Source organism: Protobothrops mucrosquamatus, unplaced genomic scaffold, assembly GCF_001527695.2.
Source record: "Protobothrops mucrosquamatus isolate PMUCROS unplaced genomic scaffold, P.Mucros_1.0 scaffold104, whole genome shotgun sequence".
NCBI classification, from domain to species: domain Eukaryota; kingdom Metazoa; phylum Chordata; class Lepidosauria; order Squamata; family Viperidae; genus Protobothrops; species Protobothrops mucrosquamatus.
Window position 1 is genome coordinate 985,123 of NW_015386477.1, and position 19,271 is coordinate 1,004,393.

General features: G+C 37.0%; 1 protein-coding gene across 2 annotated transcripts in view; it reads left to right on the plus strand.

Moving 5' to 3' along the window:
* CWC27 (CWC27 spliceosome associated cyclophilin) overlaps positions 1 to 19,271 on the plus strand; it is a 108,570-nt gene that overhangs the window by 80,132 nt on the left and 9,167 nt on the right. Inside the window, exons 12-14 of one of the 2 annotated variants that reach the window (XM_015812662.1) lie at positions 5,766 to 5,875; positions 8,498 to 8,601; positions 9,469 to 9,509. In XM_015812662.1, the coding sequence (XP_015668148.1) occupies positions 5,766 to 5,875; positions 8,498 to 8,601; positions 9,469 to 9,481 (227 nt within the window). In that variant the 3' untranslated portion in view covers positions 9,482 to 9,509. Of the gene's footprint in view, positions 1 to 5,765; positions 5,876 to 8,497; positions 8,602 to 9,468; positions 9,510 to 19,271 lie in introns of those variants that run through there. The other variant, XM_015812661.1, reaches the window with a different exon arrangement.

A 19,271-nucleotide genomic window follows, 5' to 3' on the forward strand; every position in this document is an offset into this window, starting at 1 on the left:
AGAAACTTCCTGACAGTTAGAACAATTAACCAATGGAACAACCTGCCTCCAGAAGTGGTGAATGCTCCAACACTGGAAGTTTTTAAGAAGAGACTGGACAGCCGTTTGTCTGAAATGGTGTAGGGTTCCTGCCTGGGCAGGGGGTTGGACTCGATGACCTCCAAGGTCCCTTCCAACTTTATTATTATTATTATTATTACAATGTTGGCTCCTGGCCATTTTCCTAGGTTTGCACCAAAATCAGAACAGTCTTGTTTCTTCATACACAAACAAAGCATTCAGAATGATCTTTATCAGCTGCAAGCTACGTGCTTATTCATACACTGGCTTATTGCTATGATTAAGTTATAAAATGATAAATATCTGGATGCAAGTCTACTTTCAAGCCAAATAACTGAAATACTGCATCCTTATTCTACAGTTTCCTTCCCCACGCTCTCTTTTTATGGTACAACCATTGTCCTGGTTTAAATGTGCCAATTAGTGCATGGAGATCTGTAGATCTGACCATTTACAAATATTTTAATGTAATCAGATGGCTTATTCTTTTCAATTATATAGTTTTATTACTGCACATTCTGATACATTGTCTAAGTTTATGTCTATTAATTTTGAGTTTTATGAGTGAGTCCCTTGACCTCAAAGCTACTGTGATGTACTTTAAAACTAAATATAATGGTATTTTCCCCCATAATCATATTGTGTATTATTTCCTTGTTTTTAAAAAAGAAAATACTTTTGGGCTAGCAGTAATTTCACATTTTCTTTGTAGAAAAGAGTTGGCACTGCTTCATTACTTGTCAACACTGTCCCATTAGATTATTATATATAAGATATATATGTGAGGAAAACAAGTGTCTGGGGACAGATCACAACCTGCCTATTAGATGTGAGCATATAGTACATGTTTTTACTATTACTTTGTTATCATATTTTGGCCCATCAGTAATGTTCTTTCTTTGAAATATGTCTGTGTTGTAAGAACACTGTTGCATTCTTGCCCATAAGATCAGGAAAAATATTGTTAAAAAAATATTTTAAAGTGCAAATACTTTGAAAGCTTCTGTCAGGAAGACTATTTATTTTGATCTACAAGGGCATTCTTAGTGCCCTTGTAGATCACTCTCCTTTTTAACTTCTTAAGGAGATTGACCAACTGCTCACTCACTATTCCTTGTATATTTGACAATATTTGTTGCAACAGTTTTTTCTTTTCACTTGTTTGTTATTCTTTTTTTCATTTAATCAAAATTATTTTAATTTGAAACTATTTTAATGTTGTATTTTGAAATTATATTCTGAGAAATTATATTTTGAGATCCTTCATAGGACTAGGAGTCGAGATGTAAATAATTAAATAAAAATACAACTCTGTTTTTTTGTCCCAATCTTATAGTTTCTTGATGTTCATATATTTTATTATTACATGAATATCCTACTTTTTATATAAATTGGACATTCTTCCATAAGTGGTAAATTCAGATTATAATGATTGACCCATATTCCTACTCACTGAAGAGGTATTTGAATACAATCTCTATGCCAATTCTAACACTGTATTCATCAACTACATTTATAGAAAAATATGAAAATATTAGAATGATGAGAAATAGTTCTAGAGGTTTTTATTATTATTGTTTTATAATCTTAGCAAATATGCCTGCTTATGTACAACAATATCAAAGCAAACTCCACTAAAGTGTAGGAGTTATGCTAAGTAAGCCTTTACTGTAATTACAATGAAAGAGAAGGACGAGGGGGGACATGATAGCAGTGTTCCAATATCTCAGGGGTTGCCATAAAGAAGAGGGAGTCAGGCTATTCTCCAAAGCGCCTGAAGGCAGGACAAGAAGCAATGGGTGGAAACTAATCAAGGAGAGAAGCAATCTAGAACTAAGGAGAAACTTCCTGACAGTAAGAACAATTAACCAGTGGAACAACCTGCCTCCAGAAGCGGTGAATGCTCCAACACTGGAAGTTTTTAAGAAGAGACTGGACAGCCATTTGTCCGAAATGGTATAGGGTTTCCTGCCTGAGCAGGGGGTTGGACTAGATGGCCTTCAAGGTCCCTTCCAACTTTACTATTATTATTATTATTATTATTATTATTATTATTATTATTATTATTATTATTATTATTATTATTATTATTATTATTATTATATTGTCCATTCTCCCTTTTGGAGCCCTTTGACTTTCCTGACACAGAGAACATTCCTTCTTTTACTCCTTTTTTCTCTCATTCTCTATATCAAAAAAGGAAAAGGAAAGCTTAAACATGATAAGTTAAATGTTTTAAATTGTAGAAAGCTGCAGTGGTAGATCACCACATTTGACACCCTTCTCTATTTAAAATGTTCTTTATCCTTGTTTCTATTCTGCTAGCATCTCCTTTGTATACAGTATATTGCTTCCTTTCCCCATGGTGTTTCTGTGAATTGAAAGGAAGGCTCAGACTCAAAGATCAGCAAGCAATTTTATTACTTTGATTTTGCTGATAAGGTTTACCTGAAAAACCTGTTGTAAACCTGATTCAGCAGATAGATGTCCATATAATAAATAACAATAAAACTGAAAATGTTTATCCAAGAAATAAAAGCAATTGGAACTGTTATTTGATTGAGGAAAAGTACAATATAACGCAGGGGTGTCAAACTGCCGGACTGCAGGCCGGATGTGTCATGAGGAAACCGCACCCACCCCATTGCCAGCAATGGGGGAAAAGCTCCGATATTTTGCACGACGTCACAATACATCGGGAGTTTGACAGTCTGATATAACGGGAGCATGGTGGCTCAGCGGTTAAAGACACTGAGCTTGTCAGCTGGAAAACTGACAGCCCAGGTTTGAGACCCAGGGGCTGTGACCAATTGGACATAATGTTCTGCAGTACAAGCTTCAATCTATATTTTTGATCTTTGCTTCTCCTGGCTCCTTCATGCCGAATAACTGGGACAGGAAGTTTGATGGGCAGAATGGTCCTGGCTGCCTTTAAAGAGGCGCTGGTATGCCTCCTTCCAAAGAGGACTTCTCTGTTCCTTGCTCTACTATATTAGATACTCATCATCCAGTCTCCATCATGGTTCAAAAGCAGAGGACAATGCCTGGTGTGCCTTTATCTAAGAAGACCTGGTGTTTGCATATTATATTAGTGTTATTTATTTATTCATTTATTTATTTGATTTTTATACTGCCTTTATTATTTTTATAAATCACACGAGGCAGTCCTATTTTCCATGGGTAATGGTGCTTTATTTTGTTTTCTGTTTTGGTTTGTATGTTTTATTGATGGAAATTTTCGGGACTGTTTGAATGCTGGCAATATACTACATGAAAATGAACCTTGTTTAACAACCACTCATTCAGTGACTGTTTGAAATTATGATGGTGATGAACAAGTGGTAATTACAACTGGACCTCCTTTACTTATCATGTTACAGCATCCACACATAAGCCAGCAGGAAATCAGAAAATTGCAGTCACATGAATTCCTCGTATAACAATAGTAACTGGGAACCCAGAATCACTTTCAAAATGTATCCATAGTATACTTATCCATAGATACAAGTGATGATTCTTTAATAAACTTATACAAAAATATTGAAATAGTGAATCCAAGGTTCAACACATGTTTAGTCCTTCATACACATTTGGTCTTCTGCTTCTTATTTCTTAATTTCTAAATTTCAAGTTAGAGATCAGACCAGCAAAAGCACAAGTGCCAACAGTTTTAAAATATTTTTGACGCCTAATTTTGTGTTAGGAGGAGAAAATGTACTTCTCATTATTGTATTCATTTGTGGTTTTCTCTGATAAAATAACAGGATTAAACAGGAATGCTGTCAATAGTTATTACTATATATTAGATTAAAACAGCCTATTGCTAAAAAGGCAAGTCCTGAAGACAGCATCATTCAACAACCTATAGGGCTAATCTTGGGCACTAAATAAAAGAGTAATTTAGATTAAGATAAAGTATTACCGAAAGCAGGAAATATCATCTTGCAGATAAAGGAAGCATTTGTTTCTTATCTGCATGATCTAGTGCTGGTTTTAATGTGACCATGTGATTTCCTGTTAAATACTTATCACCCTTCTTAAATCAATTGCATTATATTACATTTGCATTTTTCTTACTTTTTAAAATTTGGTTTCTGTATATTATTGAACAATGTGTACTGGGTTAGATAGAGAACATTATCTTAAATCTAGTCATCACTTAGGAGACTCTTATTCAACCTTTAATTTAAGGCCTTTACATATTATCTCATTTGTTTTAGTATAGAATAGAGCTGGAAGGGACCTTAGAGGTCTTCTAGTCCAGCCCCTTGCTCAAGCAGGAGAAGCTATACCGATACCCTCTTGAGCTTCTCAGGCTATAAAGAAAATAGTAGGAGATTTGTACTTTCAGATTTGCAAGATTCTGTTAATGTAGCTAATATAATAAAGTAGAATTAGCTCAGTTGGTTGTGTTTCCTCTTTGGCTTACCTGGGAGAGAGAGAATATATATGTGTGTGTGTTTCTATCTGCCTGCCTGCCTGCCTGTCTCTGGATAATATTATCCACAGAATATTGATGGTTGAATGATTCTAGAAGTTCTAAATCAATAAAGACGGTCTTTACACTGATTATCAGTCATTTGTTAATTGCCTGGATTTCAGTTTGTCAAACTGGAGTCTTCTGAATAAACATGCATAAGGTTGCACTATAATAAGTTAATATTTTATAAAATGTGTATGCAGTGGTGGGATTTAGCCAGTTCACACCAGTTCGGCAGAACCAGTAGCTAATATGTTGTTGTCCAGGCCCAGAATGGACTTCTGGAAGCGGCATCCACACAGAGAATTGGTTGTTCACATATATGAATCCCACCGCTGTGTGTATGTCTATGGAGTTTCTCAGTCATCCAGGTCATGCTTGTCCCAAAAATGCTTTTTCAAAAGGCAACTGGACTTTATTTTTGGATTTGAAGTGTGTCTGTATATTGTGTGGGTTGAAAATCCTCCTGAGCTTTTCAGATATTCCTGCAATATATGAAATGAATAAATTAAGGAGGATTTTCAACCACACAATATACAGACACACTTCAAACCCAAAAATACACTAAAGCAGAAGCTTGTCCACCCCAAGGATAAAACAATGTGATATATGCAGTACAATGCTGGGAGACGTGTACACATCTGTTTATTGGAGAAACAAAACAGTCTTTTCACCAACGCATGGCACAACATAGGAGATCAAACCCATCAGGACAAGATTCAGCAGTTCATCTACATTTGAAAGACAAAGGTCACTCTTTTAAAGACAGCAAAGTCCATATTCTAGAGAGGGAGGACTGCTGTTTTCAAAAAGGGGTGAAAGAGGTCATTTACATTAAGATTGAATAGCCCTCTCTCAACAGAGGGGGAGAGAAACAATACCACCTATCTCCTGTTTACAATGTAATCCTTTCAGCAGTTCCAAGAAGGTTCTACATTGCATTATTCCAGTGACCCTGAGGGCCCAGATAAATCTTCAAATAGCCTCAACAGAAAAAATGCTAATGAGCAGTTGACTGCAAGGAATATAAATCCATCCATCCTCCACCATTTGGTCAGAGCTGAAGAAGCTTCTTGGATAAAAAGGGAAAGATCTTCAAGAAAAAAACAATCTCCAGTTGCCTTTTGAAAAAGCAGTAAGATGTATATGAAAATGAGTAATGTAAACTTAAGTATCACAATTATCTTTGAATAAAATATGTGTTTTCTTTGGTTTCTAAATGGAGAAGAGGAAGCTGCTCCAAACAGCATTGTTGCAGAATATCTTGAAGAAAAGAAGAAATATGAAGAATTGAGGAAGCAGCAGCCAAAGAAAGGATCTTCTCGTGAAGATCAGGTAAGTATCATATTTACCCAAAAGGGGGGGGGGGGATCACACAGAACTAAATAATCTACTCAATTATAGTTACAGAAATGGCTACGACAAGTCTGTTATTTTATGTTATGGAGGAGGGGGAGAGAGAGGAGTTTAGTTTTATTTCATCTTTTTCTTTACAATTTACCATTAATTTTAAAGCATATTAACAAATCTATGGTCTTGATACCATAGCACAATAGTGGAAGCAAAAGGCTGGAATTATTCTTTATACTTTTTAAACAGCATACTGCATCTTCACAGAGCTATATTCCAAATTTTTTTACAGTTAGTGAAAGTGTTTTAGTAGAAGACTACCTCTTTGAAAGCACACTGTAATAATTGTTGGTTCATACACTTATGTTCAGTGTATGAATATTTTAAATAATTGCAGTGAATAGGCGTATCACTATTAGTACCTGAATACATTGATTCAATAAAATGATTATTTCTTTTGGAACAAAAGTGAAATCAGGTGTTCTCTAGCAGCACAGTTCAATGGGCAAATAATTCTGTCATAAATGAATTTTTTTTGTGTAGGAACATTCTAATACCTATAGATGCGTACAAACATAAGCTACACCTTACAGTATGTTTGTATTGTAAGGTATAGCTTTCAATATAAAATATAATATAATGGATATCTACAGTGAGGGGAAAAATTATTTGATCCCCTGCTGATTTTGTATGTTTGCCCACTGACAAGAAAATGATCAGTCTATAATTTTAATGTTAGGTTTATTTTAACAGTGAGAGACAGAATAACAAAAAAAAAAAAGGAGTGCTCCTAATCTCAGCCTGTTACCTGTATAAAAAACACCTGCCCACAGAAGCAATCAATCAGATTCCAAATTCTCCACCATGGCCAAGACCAAAGAGCTGTCCAAGGATGTCAGGGACAAGATTGTAGACCTACACAACACTGGAATGGGCTACAAGACCATCGGCAAGCAGTTGGTGCGATTATTCGCAAATGGAAGAAATACAAAATAACTGTCAATTTCCCTCGGTCTGGGGCTCCATGCAAGCTCTCACCTCGTGGAGTTTCAGTGATCATGAGAATAGTGAGGAATCAGCCCAGAACTACATGGAAGGATCTTATCAATGATCTCAAGGCAGCTGGGACCATAGTCATCAAGAAAACAATTAGTAACGCACTACATCATTAAGGACTGAAATCCTGCAGCACCCACAAGGTCCCCCTGCTCAAGAAAGTACATGTACAGGCCCGTCTGAAATTTTCCAATGAACATCTGAATGATTCAGAGGAGAACTGGGTGAAAGTGTTGTGGTCAGATGAGACCAAAATCAAGCTCTTTGGCATCAAAATCAAGCTCTTTGGCATCAACATCAACTCAGCCGTGTTAGGAGGAGGAGGAGGAATGCTGCCTATGACCCCCAAGAACACCATCGCCACCGTCAAACATGGAGGTGGAAACATTATGCTTTGGGGGTGTTTTTCTGCTAAGGGGACAGGACAACTTCACTGCATCAAAGGGACGATGGATGGGGCCATGTACCGTCAAATCTTGGGTGAAAACCTTCCCTCAGCCACAGCCAAGGCAACAAAGTGGCTCAAGAAGAAGCACATTAAAGTCCTGGAATGGTATAGCCAGTCTCCAGACCTTAATCCCATAGAAAATCTGTGGAGGGAGCTGAAGGTTCGAGCTGCCAAACATCAGCCTTGAAACCTTAATGACTTGGAGAGGATCTGCAAAGACAAGTGGGACAAAATCCCTCCTGAGATGTGTGCAAACCTGGTGGCCAACTACAAGAAACCTCTGCGATTTTTGCCACCAAGTACTAAGTCATGTTTTGCGAAGGGGTCAAATACTTACTTCACTCATTAAAATGCAAATCAATTCATAACTTTTTTGAAATGCAGTTTTCTGGATTATTTTTGTTGTTATTCTGTCTCTCACTGTTAAAATAAACCTACCGTTAAAATTATAGACTGATCATTTCTTTGTCAGTGGGCAAACGTACAAAATCAGCAGGGGATCAAATACTTTTTCCCCTCACTATAGGTAGCCAGTGAAGAGCTAGAACATTCATTGGAATTACATTCATTGAAGAGTAATAGACAAAAAATTATTTGATAAAATAAGCATATTAAAAAATATAGTTCAGAGGGGTTTTTTTCCACAAAATACAACACTTTACAAAGGGAGGGATTTATATTCCTCATAGTCATCTGATCGTTAGCGCTGAGAGTCATTGAAGCCACTTGGAGGTTTATCTGTGCCCTCAGGTCACCTGAATAATGTAAATGGGTGTGGAACCTTCTTGGAACTGCTGAAAGGACTGTGTTGTAAACAGGAGATTTATGGTGTTGTATGCCTCCTGTTGAGAGAGGGCCATTCAGTCTTAATGTAAATGGCCTCTTTGACCCCTCTTTCAAACCTGGTTATAAATTATATATAAGTTATATAAATATAAATCCTTCCATTTGCCATCATTCAGTCAGAACTGAAGAAGCTTCTTGGATGAGAAACAAAACATCTTCAAGGAAGAACAAAGAAAATCCAGTTGCCTTTTGAAAAAGCATCTTTGTGTAAGGCACAGTGAATTGGGCATGTGTTAAGCATCATATTTTAATTCCAGACATTGGTGTTACTGGATCAATTCAAATCAAAGCTAAACCAGGCAATATCAGAAACACCTGAAGATGAAGTACCTGAACCTGAAGTGGAGAATGATGAAGGATGGTGAGAAACTTATGAGTTCAAAGTAACTTTAAGTACGAAATAGAGAATAGAAAATATTTTCAAAATCTGTCTTCAGGATGTTTTAATTTTCTGTTCCCATGACCTAATTATAAACAAATTTGTTTTATGCAAGGATGTTTTATGCAAGGATATTTTTCCTTAACAAAACTCTTCTTCTGAGGGATAGATTTCATCTTGATCTCCATTTTCAATAAACCTAAAAAAGATTGCCATTCCCTTACTACAATTCCTTAATAGTGTAGAAAAAATAACTTTCCTGCATCAGAACTAGTGAAGTTTATAAGCAAATTTACCCTTCACCCACCCTGTTAATTAATCACACAAGTTGAATGATAGGGTTAAAATCTATCCTCTCCCAGTGGACTCCAGTAGAAACCAGGAGACTGTGAATTCTACTCCTTGCTTAGGGCACAAAGCCAGCTGGATGACTTGTGCTAGTCTTTTTTTTTCAGCCTAGAAGGCAGCAGCAAGCCAACTCTGAAAACAGGAGTCAAGGCTAATACATGCTAGTACATGCACACACGGGCACGCGCGCACACACACACACACAACCTACTACTAGTAACAATAGCACCCTCCCTCCTCCAGGGAAAATTATGTATATCGTACCATGGTTTATTTTCAAGAATATAGTAAGCCTAAAACAGGACAGGGAATCTTCTTCTGTTTGAGAGACACGATGCATTATGGGAAATATTATGGCAGTTAGGAGTGCTTCCCATTAGTGGGTGAAATCATTGCTTTTTATACTGTTTGTTTCTTTAAAAAAAATCTTCCCTCACACACACTTTCGTGCAACACCCATTTAGTAAATTCTCTTTCCCCCCCTTTTTTATGTTATCTTAGTGTCCATTGCTGATTTCTAAGCCACTGAAGGAATATTCCAGTGCACAAGAGGAAGAAGAAAACAGACAAAGCAAGGATTCTTACTAAGGGCCCATTCATATAGCAATATATTGCTCCTAGGGCTTAATCAGAGTTAGCTTACTGCTGAGAACATGCACACAAATAAAAGTTTATTTTGTAGACTCTAGATTAAGTCGCTTCAGGATTGTGTCTTTTGGAATTTCACTAACCTAAAAACTGTAACAAGCATGCAGAATTTTTTGGTTGAGAGATTGGTTTGGGAAGAACAAAATATTTTTGGATTCAGATTAGTTTTTTTCCCTCTTCAGTGCCCTTAACTAGGTTGAGTGGCTGGATCCAATTGTGGCATCTTTGAAGGAATTTTTAGTGTAGACTTCCAACCCACTCCTCAAAAACTATAGCAGTGTGCTTTGAGATGATTTACTGAAATTGTGTGTGTGTGAGAAAGAGAGAGAGAGAGAGATGCATAAATTATATGATTGTAAACCATTTTGTAGGATATGGTTGCTGCTTTTATGGAAAGTGAAACCCAGCCAGCAATCCTTGCACAACTGTCAGGGTATGTTATCTGAAATAAAATGATTGCCTGTAAGACATTCTTTTGTGTCCACATGAGTGGCCACACATTGAGGTATAATTTTCATTTTCTGTCAAGATAGAAGCCATTACCAATTTGTTATATTTTCTTTTATTTGGCAATCTTCTCTTTCTGCATTTTTGGCTGAATTGTCCTGTTGGCATAGAATACAGCAGACATTTGGGTACTTTTCAGACGTATTTGACTTCTCTGTGCAAAAACATTTTTTTAATATTACAACTCTACTGTAAACAGTGTGTATGGTGTTTGATAATTACTACCAGACATTACTATTTTACAAGGCATTTTAGGAAGCATTGTTAAAAGATCTAAAGCAAATTTGATAGGGTAGAGTTTCATTCTAAAGCTTAAAATCTCTTATTGGGACATACCACTGTTATCTGAAACTCAACAGTGCTTCTGTCTGCTTCCTTGTGTTCTTGTCCCCCTATAACAGCTATACAATGTAAAATGCATATAAAACACAGGTCATAAATGCCAGTGTGACATTTGCAGGACTGTTGATGGAGCCCTGTGAAAACCTATATGACCCTCTGCTACACGACACATCTGGATTTCACACAGCAGTGACATTTGCACCATTTACTCATCATTTCTTGGCGCTGGCTGACACTGAGGTGTCTAATGCTGATAAATGTAACAGCAACTAGTTTCATGACCATTATTAAGAAGGAGTTCCTGAAACCTTTGAGTTTCATTCATTTTTTTTATGTTTATAGCTTCAGTTATCCTCCTTTACATAAAGAGTTGCTTAATTTCTCAAAGAACATTTAATAAAGACATTTGCTCATTAGCTGCTACACAGCACATTTCCAATATGATAGCAGTGATACAAGATGCAGAGATAGAAAGAGTGCAAGACTACACTGCTTTCTGCTTCATATTTGTTTTCTGTTAATAGTGGAAAGACAGAGCCATTTCTTTCCTTTTTAGGAAAAAGCTGAAATGCTGTGCATGTTGCAAGGCACATCCCTTGATTATGTCCAACACAAGAGACCTGAATTTGTACAGCTAAGCTCTGCCTCAAAGTTCAGAGTTCCTTAATTCATTTTGTGGGACCAAATCACAATCCAGGAATACCATTAACATGTGACAAGATTTCCATTTTCCAGATATTAGTATTACTAGAAACAGAAGTAAAAAAAATTAGCCTCCAATAGTCTCCATAAGCACTATTTACCAAATAGTCCTGCACTTGATAATATCACTGCCAATTAATCATGCCAACGTATATTTCAATGTCTGCCCTTCAGGGTAGGCCAAGATAGGAAATAGACTCTATAAAAAATACCAGAAGCCTATGGATACATGCTATACTAACAGAATCTTGCAAGCCTGACATGGTTTTCCTTCCCTCTTATACCAGAGAGTTAACATTGAATCACTCTACTCCTTCCAAGCTTAAATCATGTTTTGCTAATTGTTGCATTCCTTTTCCAAAGTTCTCTGTACTCATCTTGTATCAACAGGGACCTCAGAAGGAAGATAAAACACACATGTATGTACATCCATGCCTCTTACTATTATCACATATGTTGCACACATTCACAATGCTAAGTCAGGATTTTGAGCCATGTTTATTGAAGAAACCATCAAGACCTGATTTGTATGCAGTGCTAAGGCAGTATATACAAGGTCACACACCACAATATGCCCAAAAGAAGCAATATTTGGCTTAGTTCAGAATGAGAATGGAATGAGAATGTATATTTTAAACAAAGATGCAAAAGAAAATATCCAAAATAGCCTGGTCTGTTAGCTTGAGACTCATGAAATGAAGAATGTTGGGAAGTTTTTCACAATATATGAAACAAGAATGTCATGCAGCAGGAAACAGCTATCAGTTTTTTCTTCTTTCACCATTATAGGGAGAGAGTCCACCTTTTAACCAGCACATTTTCACCTCAATTTGGCAGCTTCACTCAATTGATTTAGTTCTTGTCTGCTAGATGATTGAATATTTTTGATTATGAGGGTTTAATTTTCTGTTTGGATCAAGATTAAGTTCATTTGAGAGACTGTTATATAAACATATTCCACTCTGGAAGTGATTAAGCCAGGAGTTATAAAACCATGCACAATTTGATATTTAAAAGCATTTTCTGGCTTTCCTCATAGTGCATAATATCAAGTTGTTCAAAGATCTTCATTCCAAACTTAGATGTGCTTGATCAGCCACAATTAAAAGTATAGCTCCAAAGTTATTACAACAGCACATACGTATCAATTAATCAGAATATAGCTGGAAGGGACCTTTGAGGTCTTCTAGTCCAACTTCCTGCTCAAGCAGGAGACCCTATACCAGGGGTAGGCAACCTCGGCTCTTTTATGACTCGTGGACTTCAACTCCCAGAATTCCTGAGTCAGCTATGCTGACTCAGGAATTCTGGGAGTTGAAGTCCACGAGTCATAAAAGAGCCGAGGTTGCCTACCCCTGCCCTATACCATTTCGGATATGTGGCTGTCCAGTCTTTTCTTACAAAACCCCAGTGATGAAGCACCTACAACTTCTGAAGGCAAGCTGTTCCACTGGTTAATTGTGCTCCCTGTTAGAAAGTTTCTCCTCAATTCCAGGTTGCTTCTCTCCTTGATTAGTTTCCATCCATTGTTTTTTGTCTTGCCTTCTGGTGCTTTGGAAAATAAGTTGATGCCTCTTCTTTGTAGCAGCTCCTCAAATACTGGAATACTGCTATTATGTCACCCCTAGTCCTTCTTTTCTCTAGACTGGCCATACCCAATTCCTATAACTGTTATTTTTGTCTCCAAGCCCTTAATCATCTTAGTTATTCTTCTCTGCACTTTTTCCAAAGTCTCAACATCTTTTTTGTAATGTGGTGACCAAAACTGGATGCAGTATTTTAGGTGTGGTCTTACTAAGGCTTTTTAAAGCAGTACTAATACTTCACGTGATTTTGATTCTATGCCTCTATTTATACAACCAAGGATTGCATTAGCTTTTTTGGCTGCTGCTGCACACTGCTAACTCATGCTTAAGTGATTATCCACTAGGACTCCAAAGTCCCTCTCACAGTTACTGTTTTTGAGCCAGGTTTCACCTACTCTGTACTTGTGCCTTTGGTTTTTCCGGCCTGGGTGTAAAACCTTGCTTTTCTCCATATTAAATTTCATGCTGTTGGATAGGGCTCATTGTTCAAGTCTGTTACGATCTTTTTGAATCCTGAATTTATCTTCTGGGGTGTTGCCTATTTCTGCCAGCTTGGTGTCATCTGCAAATTTGATGAGTTCTCCTTCTATTCCCTCATCTAAGTCATTTATGAAGATATTGAAGAGTACTGGGCCAAAGACGGAAACTTGTGGTATCCCACTACATCCTGTAGTACCATTAAAGACTACTTGTTGAATACGGTTTGTCAGCCAGTTACAAATCCATCTAGTGGTGATGCTGTTTATCCCACATTTTTCTAGTTTACCAAGAAGTAGGTTGTGGTCTACTTTGTTGAATGCCTTACTGAAGTCTAAGTATATTATGTCCACAGCATTTCGCTGGTCTATTACCATGTTTCCCCAAAAGTAAGACCTACCCCAAAAAATAAGCCCTAGCTTGATTTTTGGAGGTGGGCCTAATATAAGCCCTATTCCAAAAATGAGCCCTAGTTTGGGGGCTAGTGCCTAAAAAATCAAGCTAGGGCAAGGGTGGGGGATTGGAGCTTACCATTGCCTCGCTGGCCCACTTCTGCGGCCAAAGCAGCAGCTTCATTCTGCAGTTGAGAATGGAGCTCCGGCCTGCATTTCACAGTCAAAAGCTTTTTCGGAAGGCCTCTGCAGCTGAGAACTAAGCTGTGGGTTCAGAAGTGGGCTGGCTGGGTCCCGTTGCCACGAGGTGAGTGGAAAAACACCCCCCAAAAATAACACCTGGTGCCTATTTTGGAGGCAAAAAAAAAAAAAAAGACCAGGTCTTATTTTCGGAGAGTTTATCTCCCAGTTGATATCAGGGTAGTTAAAATCTCCCATTACTACTGTGGTATGTTTCCTACATACATTTGTGAATTGATTAGTAAAGAGTTCATCTATTTCTTCTGCTTGGTTGGTTGGCTTGTACTGTACACATATAGCAATGTCAATTTTTCCCCTTTTATATTGACCTATATGGATTCTAGGAGGTTTTCATCTTTGGTTTGTGTATTTCTGTACAGATGTAGTGATCTTTTATATATAATGCAAATCCACCTGCAAATTTATAGCTGCTGCATCAAATTTATATCAAACTTATATCAAATCAAATTTATAGCTGCTGTAGTCATGAGACTACAGTTTATAGTAATTAAGAATATACAGTAAAACATCTACTAGAGGAGTAAAATCATAAAATGGAATTCAAAAGATTAGACTATAAATAAAAAAAAGACATGCTCACTATTGGGACTACACCAATATTTTTTTTCTTGAAGTAGAACATAAAATGAGTTTCCCATCTCCTTTATAGCTATTATGGCCTTTCCCTCCTTTAAAAAAACCGACAAAACAAAAACAACTCATCATAAACTCTCTGACTCTGAATTTTATTTTCGGCTTTTTAAATACTTTTGGGCCTTGTTGGCTGAGCATGGATAATACCATGCCAAACAGTGGAAAAATGTATAATTTGTGTTCTGAAACAAAAGCACAGACCTTATGTAACTTAGATAACTTTGTACAAATATGCTGATTATGTGCCCAAGTCTGAGGATAGTAATGTAGTTTTAATGTGAGGTAATGTGATATTTAAAAGCCCCTGTAGAAATATTATTTTCTAATCAGTTTTTGATGATTGGGGTAACAAATGCATCCTTAAGATTATTCTTTTCCAAAATGGCAAATCATAACACTGAACATGTTTTAATATACAATAGATATTTATGAGCTTGCCTTCTATTATCTTGTTAGTGTAGAAAAATGCATAAATACACAATGAAACTCAAAGACCATAGGAATATAATTTTTGCAATGCACTTGTCTATAGGATTAACCTGTTAGTGTTTTGTGTACTTTAGACAATTCCAATGGAAACATTAGTATTATTCACTTCTGCTTTCTTAAAATGGAATTCAAACTTAGACAAAAGTTATATTGCTCTGCAATAATACACAAAGTTAATTAACCAGCTACATTTCAATATGAACACAATAATTCATTAAACTCATTAATTCCCTTTATTTGAATTTAATCATAGGTATAAATCTTGACTATTTCTATAATTAAGTTTATTTTTTCCCCTTTCCTATAGACTAAACATAGCCAGATCTTTTATCCTTGCCTTATAAATCTAGCATTCTAAATCTTTGTGAACACTCAGTTCAATCTTTTTACATTTTGTAATTTTTCCTTTAAAGTTTCAAAGTCCTCAAGCATGGATAGTTATTGAAATGTTGGAACAGAGTAACAGCTTTCATCATTTAAAGTTTTATATTACTGTATCTGGTCAACCTTTCTCTTTTAAAATATTTACTTAAAACATTATTATATTGCTTTTTATTATATTTGATTTCAAAATGGTATACTGTAGAAAGCAAATACATGAAAAGGCCCCAAAGCTTCTTTAGTTAACCATTAAAACCACTCAATATTCCCACATCAATAAAATATATTATGATTGTATTGTATAGCAATGAGGACTTCTTTTTGGTGGGGTTTTTTAAATGGTCATTATAGTAAAAGTTAATTATTACTATCACCTGCTTATTATAATTTTTTTAATGTGATTAAACCTCATCAACTCATCCAGGACAATTAGAGTTCAGGAATAATGAGAGTGTAGCTCAGCCTACACCAGTGTTTCTCAACCTTGACAATTTTAAGGCATGTGGACTTCAACTCCCAGAATTCCACAGCCAGCAATGCTGGCTGTGGAATTCTGGGAGTTGAAGTCCACATGCCTTAAAATTGTCAAGGTTGAGAAACACTGGCCTAGACAGCTCCAGTTTACCATCCCTACTCTAGGCCAATCTTACAGAGAAGCAATTTCACTCATCTCTTGTGCATTATGGTGTAATGCCTATAATATTATTGGCTGGATATTAAAATGTGCAATAAGTAACTTTCTGTGCCACAATTCCAGTACGATTGCTCTAAGAGGCAAATTGTTCTCCCAGAGAGAAAAGGAGACATGGAATGTTGCATAACATGTAGCTCTTCTGCCAGGGCTGTAATTTTTATTGTTAAAATAAGTTTCATCAGAAAAAGAGTTGTTTTTCTTGCATTTTGTTCAATCTTGTGTTGTTGTTTTTTTAAAAAAATGGATATTTAACTTTTTAATATTCTAGTTGTTTTATTACATGGCAACGGTGAAACATTATGGATATTATCTATGACGTGCATCAATTTATGTACAAACTAGCAATTTTAAATGTTTATTTCTGAGGCAATAATAAAGGCACACATCCTTTATAATCCTCCAGGTGAATCTGAACAGATTTTTAAGCATGTGCAAGAATTAAGAGTACTCACTGAGCATAAATGAAATATTCTAGTGCCAGACAGATATTTTTATTGCAGAGCATGCCAGCCCATAGAATCAAGTTAAATATGCAAACTTTATAACCAGGAAGAAAAACTGTTCCAACTGGAACAGAAACAGACTGGAGAGAATTGGGCCATGTCACAACTCTAACATTATATAGAACAGCGGTCCCCAATATTTTGGTCACCAGGGACCGGTAATGTGGAGAGAGGTTTTTCCGCGGACTGGAGGGGGCATGGTTTTGTGTGCTGCCTACATCCTGCGGATGGGGCTTGTTTGTGCGGACTGGTTGCTGGCATGCTGAGGCCTGGTACTGGTCCACGGACCGGGGGTTGGGGACCCCTATATAGAAACAATGCTTGAGCTATATAGATTTTATTTTATAAAGAATTCCTTCAGGTAGTTATAGGCATTTCTTTCATTAAAAATGTAGGCCTCAACATCACGTATCTGGGCACTTACATGCCCTAGATCATGGATTTTCCAGCTCTGATCATAAAAGCCCGAACTGACTACACTAGATAAGATTTGATTAAAGGTCTCACTTCTGGTTAATTGTCTGGGTCTGTTTATAGAAAGCCTTGCAATCCTCTATACTACTTCTGGCATTGTTCAAGTGTTGCCAGGTTCTCTGATCCCTCACTTGTTTGCTACCGTAAGTCTGTTCAGAGCTCTTGGGCCAGTGAAACAGCATAGCTAGGGTATTAGACTAATTGAATTATTGACCTACTGCAGTCAGAACGTCTCTGTATATTATAAGAGGTGCTTTGTAACTCTGTGTACATCATTCTGCTGTCTCGGATGACATCTGGCCTTCACATTATCATGTCTCATATCCATTTGCACTACTGGTATGTACTTTTGAAAGCACTTGATTAATCTTCTTTATCAAAACATTTGAAGTATGTTTCTGTAGCAGTTTTGGGAAATGTTTTAAATATAGTGTATGTGTGAACTGTTCCTGTAAATGATAGAACAAAGGCATCGTGTCTCTGCTTCCACAGTGGAAATACTGGAAGCATAAATCATGATAGTTTTATATGTCTGTGTCCTGATGCTATTGCAAAACCCAGTTGCTTTTTTTATGGAGCAATGTGTCAGAGCTGTGAGTTCTGATAGCCTGCTTTTTTGTAGACACATTAATATCCCACCAGACAGATTGTTCAGAATGTTTTAAGAGCAGAATGACCAATCTGGGGCCCTTAAAATTGGGGTGGGGGGAGATCAATCTGTGACAGCAGTTTTACAAAGTAGAATGTATATTAGCAACTAGATTTCTGCAAAGAATGAAAGTTTTGCCTTGAGAATGCTGGGTGAGTGGGATTGCCAGTTGCTTATTCCCATTTGTCATTGGGGTTGTGGCACAGTAAATTTTCATAGGACATGAAAACACTTTCAAATTGAATTAACACTGTTGAACACAACACTCCGAAGCTTACTCTCAGTTTCTATTCCTGAGGACCCAGATTGTTGGGGGCAATATGCCGACTCTGTAAACGGCTTAGAGAGGGCTGTAAAGCACTATGGAGTAGTATATAAATATAACTGCTATTGCTATTAAATAAAGCAATAGCCTTTCTTACCTATAGGCCAGTGATGGCGAACCTTTTAGAGACCGAGTGCCCAAACTGCAACCCAAAACCCACTTATGCATCGTCGGGTGCCAGGTAGGTGTGGCCCATTGGGTGGGTGTGGCCCATTGGGTGGGCATGGCTGCAGTGGTAACAGCAGACTGGGTGGGGCTAAAAAGTTCAATCAATCAATTCCAACTTTGCAAGATCTTTTTTTTTCCCGCGAGAAGTTGAAATTGACTGATTGAATCTCTTTTTTTTGTGCACGGCGGTGGAGGCCTAAAGCGAAAAGGTTTTATAAAACCCAGCTGACGGCCTAGGACTCGGGCGACAGCACGCGTGCCCACAGAGAGGGCTCTGAGTGCCGCCTCTGGCACCCGTGCCATAGGTTCGCCACCACTGCTATAGGCTATTGGAGAAAGGGAAAACAGTGATAGATTATAGTCAGAGCACATATTCTCCCTGTGATCTAGTTCTTTATTTTCTCGCGATATAAATGCATCCTAAATAAAATTTGAAATTGTATATCTATGCCTCCATTGTAATTACATTCCTTTTTTTTTTTTTACTAAAACACTGAATTGCAAATACAGTAGAGGTCTTGTATTATTATACTGAAGGTCTTGGTCCAAACTAAATCTAAGTCTGGATGAACTTTGAAGTGCACTGCCAGATAAAAATATAGGTGAAATGTTTTAATACAAATATTTTTAAGCAATTCTGTCAAAAGAATCTGTTCCCACTATTATTATTTTTCTGAGAAGGTTATTGTATATGTTAATTGGCATTTGATAATATTTATCATTCATGATGAAGTTTATGAAAGCTCTGTCAAGATTAGAAATAAGGACATGGTTATGAATATGCCATGTGTAGCAAAAATAAATATATATTATTATATAAACAGTATATATTATACACACATACACCTCACATACACATGACATTCACAATAAATTGAATATCTGCTAACTCAGAGGTCCCCAATCTTTTGGGCACTAGGGACTAGTTCCGTGGAGAGAGTTTTTTCCGTGGACCAGAGGGGGTGTGGTTTTGTGTGTTGCCTGCATCTCATGGATGGGGCTTTACTTGTTTGTGCGGCCCGGTTGCTGGCATACCACGGCCTGGTACTGGTCCACAGACCGGGGGTTGGGGA